This window comes from Cynocephalus volans, chromosome 9 (assembly GCF_027409185.1).
Source record: "Cynocephalus volans isolate mCynVol1 chromosome 9, mCynVol1.pri, whole genome shotgun sequence".
Taxonomy (NCBI): domain Eukaryota; kingdom Metazoa; phylum Chordata; class Mammalia; order Dermoptera; family Cynocephalidae; genus Cynocephalus; species Cynocephalus volans.
In genome coordinates this window covers 143,866,945-143,872,944 of record NC_084468.1, presented here as the reverse complement: position 1 = coordinate 143,872,944, position 6,000 = coordinate 143,866,945, and the positions used below count along the sequence as shown (strand labels likewise).

At 31.9% G+C, this 6,000-nt stretch overlaps 1 protein-coding gene across 3 annotated transcripts in view; it reads left to right on the top strand.

Moving 5' to 3' along the window:
* The first annotated feature begins 227 nt into the window (after positions 1-227).
* The window catches only part of FSTL5 (follistatin like 5), a 733,912-nt gene continuing 728,139 nt past the window's right edge, over positions 228-6,000 (top strand). For all 3 annotated transcript variants that reach the window (XM_063108449.1, XM_063108448.1, XM_063108446.1), the window contains exon 1: positions 228-353. In XM_063108449.1, the coding sequence (XP_062964519.1) occupies positions 228-353 (126 nt within the window). The remainder of the gene's footprint in view (positions 354-6,000) is intronic.

Below are 6,000 nucleotides of genomic sequence, written 5' to 3'. Positions count from 1 at the left end.
CAACAACAACAAAAAAAAAAAAACAGTATTTTTTTTATCAAAGGGGTAACCTTTATTTGGTGATGCATACCTATCATGAATCCAGTTGGCAACTGCCAGCAAGTTTTGATTAGCTCTGTAGAGATTTCTGTGTGATACTGAATATTTTCTGATGTATTTCTTTAATGTATAATGCATTTTCTCTGATTACTTGCGATTTTAATTTTGACAGGTGAAAAGTAATAAGGATGTTTAAGGGCTGGTCAGCTGTTCTGGTTCTTGTATTCGTTTTTCTGGAGTCAGAAGGAAGGCCAGCGAACGAAGCAGGATATGGCCTTAAATCCTACCAACCTCTAATAAGATTACGACATAAGGTACAGTCAATATTCTGAATTTGCTCATAGTGCCTACCAATTACAAACTAAGCTATTACTTCTCTGGTTTATTATTCATTTAGGAGCACTTATTTCAGAATATGCTTGCAGTAGTTTCCACATTATGAAAAACTGTACATTTTAAAACATGAAATAGCAGTAAATTTGGAAATTTATATTTTTGGGAATTTAATACTCCTTAACAAAGAATAAAGTTCTCTTATTTTAAATAATACACCATTTAAGTTTACATAAAGTAATAGTAATGAATTTATAAAAATAAGTAAATATGGTAAGATCTAATCAACTGGATTTTTAAAATTATTTTCTATATTAACTTTAAGTTTAGAACATTTTTAACTAAAAAACAAAGTGTTATATTTTGGAATTTGCCATAAAGATAAGCAAAAAGTTGTCTATATCATGTGCAGATATATAGGTTGGCAAATAATTAATTTTCATACAAATTTTAATTTTATAAAAATATCATAATTTCTGGTTTTCTAATATTGGGGAAATCACTTTATGTTAAATATTTTCAAGTACAAACTAAATTTGATATTGAGACAAACTATAAATATAATATTAAGTACTTAGAACAAATTAAGCTAGTTCTTTTACTTAAATAGCACTTCATGATACTGCAAATGATACATATACACAATCAACTTTTTATTAAATCAAATAAAAGTTTATAATACATTTTTAGTTTTCATAGAAAGTAGGAAAAGCACAAAAAGTGACATGATAACTATGGGAGAAAATTTTATATAATTCTAAAATTTCTTATGCTGTCTTTAAAAAAGACTTTTGAAATAAACAAATATCAATTTTCTCCTTAACACTCAGTACATGCTGTTTTCATTTATATTTCACATAGTTTTGCTGAAATTATTTCAAAAGTATCATGATATTTTGATAAAATAGGTAAGTTTTACTGGGATTTTTATGTGCCAGACACAGGGCTAAGCTCTTAAATGCGTGATTTTATTTCATCTTCAAAATGATCTTATGAAGATGTACCTACTTCCATTTCAGAGGTGAGAAATTAAGTCTTAGAAAGGTTAAGGAATTATCTGAATGCACCCATTTATTAAATATATTAATTGGCTAGGGATAACATAAAAGATAGTTTTGATAGCCAGAAAAAAAGAACATATGTAAGATGCGAAAACATATTTCAGTGTCAGAAATCATTGCGGAAATTCAGTCACATGAAAGTAAATAAATTTTTAAAGTTTGTAGTCGGGATACATGAAGTTGGAGGATGGGCCTTGTTCTAATGGCTTTCAATTATCAGTGCTGTTCCCTAAGTCATCAGTTTTATCTCCGTCCAAATTTTAGAAATGATAACTTCTTTATGAATGTTCTCAGAACATATTACTAATATAACAATTTGGCTTACACTGTTACATACCCAGTGAGTATTTACTGTGTGCTGTTTGCCTTGAGTTATGTGTCTTGAAGTCAGGAACAATGCCTTTGTCATCGTTTTGTTCCTGGTGTCATCAACACAGTAAATACTGTTTAATTGAATTGATGGCAGAAAAATGACAAGTAGAATACATGGCTATGTTTTTCTGATTGTTCCCCTGCTAAAAAATAATACCACAGGTTTTTATGCATCAGTGTGTACATTTATAAACAAACTGTTTTGAATTAAATTTGCATGTTAAAGATAAACTATTTATGCTTTGCTGTGAGATTTAATAAAGCTTTAAAGAAAAGAAATAGCACAATAAGTTATACTTGTTTGAAAAGCACTAATATCCGCCCAAAATCATGTGTCACCTCCCAATCTTTTCTATCTCTGTGTGTCTTTACCTCTAACTAGTGAGAAATGATATGTGATTGTTGGTGTTTAAAAGCACAGAGGCAGAGAATGTCATAGTGGTATCCAACTTTTAAACAGCTTTGGACAGAGGTGAGATTGGGCTATAATCGGTGATTGTGTGTGTGTTTGTGTGTGTGACTGGATATTTGACAGGAGTGAAAATGAACCCTGAGTTGTGCAAGTCCTGTGAAAACCCCACCAGATACTTTTTACTCATCACAAACACCCCTACCCAACCCTCAGAAACTACCTTTCCTTCTCCGAGACCTTGAAATCTGTATTGTAGTCTTTATTTTTTGTTTGTGTCAGTCACTATTAGGATCCCAGAAATTCATGGTTATCCCTTTTCCACCAATTCCCTTCTCCGTTAGGCTCATATGCCACTTTACGGGTGAGGCCTTCCCAAACCATGACTGAAAATGGAACAGCCATAAATATTCCCTATCTCCCCTTTTTTAAAAATTCATTTTCTTCCAAAGAGCTCATCACCATTTTTCAAGACATATATTTCACTTATTTATTAATTTGCAGAATTTTTTTTTTCCATTAGGATGTGAATTCCGTTCATCTTGCCCTACACCTAGAACAGTATTCGGCACATAATATAGATTCAATAAATATATGTGGAATGAATGACTGTGCCTAATGACTAGAATAAGGTTAAAAACAAGATGATATATATACATATATTTGTATCTAAATAGTTTATTATAATTAATAATAAATTACTTGAATAAAATGCCCTTTCCTATCATTTATTAGAATAAAATCAATAGATCAATACTTTGAATTTTAAAAATAAATTATTTTAGTGGCATTATATAAATTAATTTTCATTCATTTGTTATTTTCACGCTCTACAGTTTTATTCAAATTGTAAAGAATATAAATATCTATATTTTTGTATGACTGAGCGAATGCATAGGAGATTTTCAATTTGGATTAGGTTTTACTAATAATGAATAGTTATTGACTAGAAAGGTATAAAATAAATAATAGTAGACACAATAGATCTTTAGGCCTGATTAACCATTTTCCACTTTTTCTTCAGAAAAGTGTCAGCATTTTGAATGTGAACAAATATATGTATAGAATTAATTTTTACCAAATATTTGTATTCCAACTATATAATAAATCCCTTTTTGAGAGGAAACATTGAAATGTCAGATTTATTTGTCAGATTTCATTGAAATATTATAGGTATAAATATAAACATATGCATATATATATATATCACTTGCAACTAAAAATGTCTGCATCTTGACATAAAAATGAATAACACATAAATTTATCATGCTAAATATAGAAATCTTAATTATAATTCACAGATATGAGTGTATCTGAGAGAGCTGATCATGTGTTTTACCTAATGTGTTTATCCAACAAGCACTTATGGAATGTCATATGTAGAAATTAACTATAACTCTAGAATTGTAAAATACAATCACCAAATCCAAATTCCAAAAGTGTTTTTTTTTTTTTCATTTATTAACATTGCATGCTTATATTGTGTTAGGTGCTTTCATATACGTTATTTGTCATAGTTTAATCATGTAATAATCCTGGGATGCAGGAAATATTATTCCTATTTATTTGAATGAACTTATAAAACCCAGACAGGTAAAGCAATTTTTCCAAGGAAAAGAGAAGGCAACAGACAGAACCAATGAGATCGGTAGGAGGTAGGTAAAAGCAGAAATAGGCCAGAGACAGGAAAAAAAGAACCAAGAAAAAATACATATGATAATACTGAAAAGCAATATGACACTGACATCAAGAAGCATTATCCAATGTTCTTTCAGATTGTTCCTCTTGCCCCTCCGTAAGCACAACCACAGTTTCCTCCATATCCATTTCTAAAATTAATGTCTTCTCTTGATGGTTGTTGTAGTCCTGGTTTAGGTCAACCTTTCTATGAAGACTCACTAGGAAGCAATAATTACCACCTTAATTACTGGTCTGTTACAAGAAATCTGGGTGCTGAGCATAGCAAGTACTGACTATTGGTTGTCATTTGCATTTGTGAGAAAGTTCCTTGAAGTCTCCCAAATTTTGAGCCATCCCCACAGTTGGCATACTCAGAGCAGCCCATGCAAAACAAGACTTAATAGTGTCACCAGGCATTTACTATGTACATGATACACTGTTAGTTTTGTTTTATATATTAAGTCATATGTGGATATTCCCATGGCCATGGGATAAGTGGTTTTATTGTTATTTTATAGATGAGGAAGCTAGAATTCACAATTGTTTAGTAATTATTTAAAGTCACACAGCTAGAAAGTTAGGCAGCAGGATTTATAAATACATAATCTAAATAACTTAATGTTGGTTGTAGTATGAGTATTTTTGTTTCCCGTTCTCCCCACATTCTGGTTACATGAGAGTAATGTAGGATTACATCTTGGTCCCTTTGTTGGATTAGGTCATGCATCTAGTTGTGGCCACTGAGTTGTAAACAGAAGTGCCATGGAATGAATCTGGGCTGAATATTTGATGACAACTGTAAAATCTTTCAAAACTCTCTGTCTCCTCTGGCATGGCAAACAACATTTGTTCAAGGTGGTGGGTGATTAATCATCCATAGTGTCTAAATGACTATGATAAGGAAAACACCCTGGCAATTAGAGATCATCACGGGACAGAAATAAAGAAAAGACTTTGTTGTTTTGGATCATGGAGAGTCGAGAATTGTTTGTTATCTCAGTATAACCTGGTTTATCCTCACGAACAGGGCAGAACTAACTAGAACGTAAACCCACAGCACCTAAGCACAAATCCTGTGCTCCTTTTCTGTACTACTTGGCTCCCTGTTTCATTTCCACTTTTGGTCTTTTCTTATTCTCTTTTCTACATTATTTTCTTCTTCTGTCTACTTCTTGCTTGGCTGTAATTTCCCATCACAATTTAACCTCCTGTTATATTTATAACCATGTAATATTCATGAACTAATACTACAGTATATTAGGATTTACTATAATTAGTTGACTGTAAAGCCTCTTAGGGTCCGTATCATATCTTACAAGACTTTTCTTACCTACAGCACTGATGACACTTCTACATTGTATGCTGATGAAGATAATCAAAGTCAGACTTGAGGGAAGAAATCATAAGAACAGAAGGAGTGTTCTTTGAGTATACCTAGAGGGACCACTTAAAGTCCCTAAAATGCTTGTAACTCTGTGACCACAGAATACTTTCTAGTGCAGAGCTACCTCTGCAAATCTGAATTGATATGGTTCCTTTACTTCCTAAATCAAAACGTTTACCTGTGAGGGTAGTTACTGTGCAAATGGGGCAAAGAGTGTGCATAATTTAATAATTCCAAAGAGTGTTGCTATTTACTGTAAAATTCAAAGAAGTCATTTGTGGGGTAAGCTGGTTTTTTTTTTTTTTTCTTTCCGTGTTAAAAGAATGATAGATGTGGATGGGTGAAGAGTGGCAGGAGAGAACTCTAGGGAAAGAGATAGACATTAAAGAAAACATCAAAACTGTGACTGCTTAGAGGCTGTGAACCTTCAGGCAAACCCAGGAGCATTGTTTTATGAATGAGTAAAAGTTGTATAACCATCCCCACCACCCTCAGAAATATCTGATTGCTTGCAGAATATTTAAGGGAAGGCCCTTTAAAATGTTAATACTTTTTGCAGAAGTCAGGAAGCAATTTGGATCACTATCTGAGAACAAAAATATTAGGGATGAATGAAGGGAGTTAAAGGATTAATGGTTGCATTAATTAATAAATATTAAGGAATATACCAATAATATACATGGATACGTTTCTTTCATATATATCATAAGGACTAAATATTG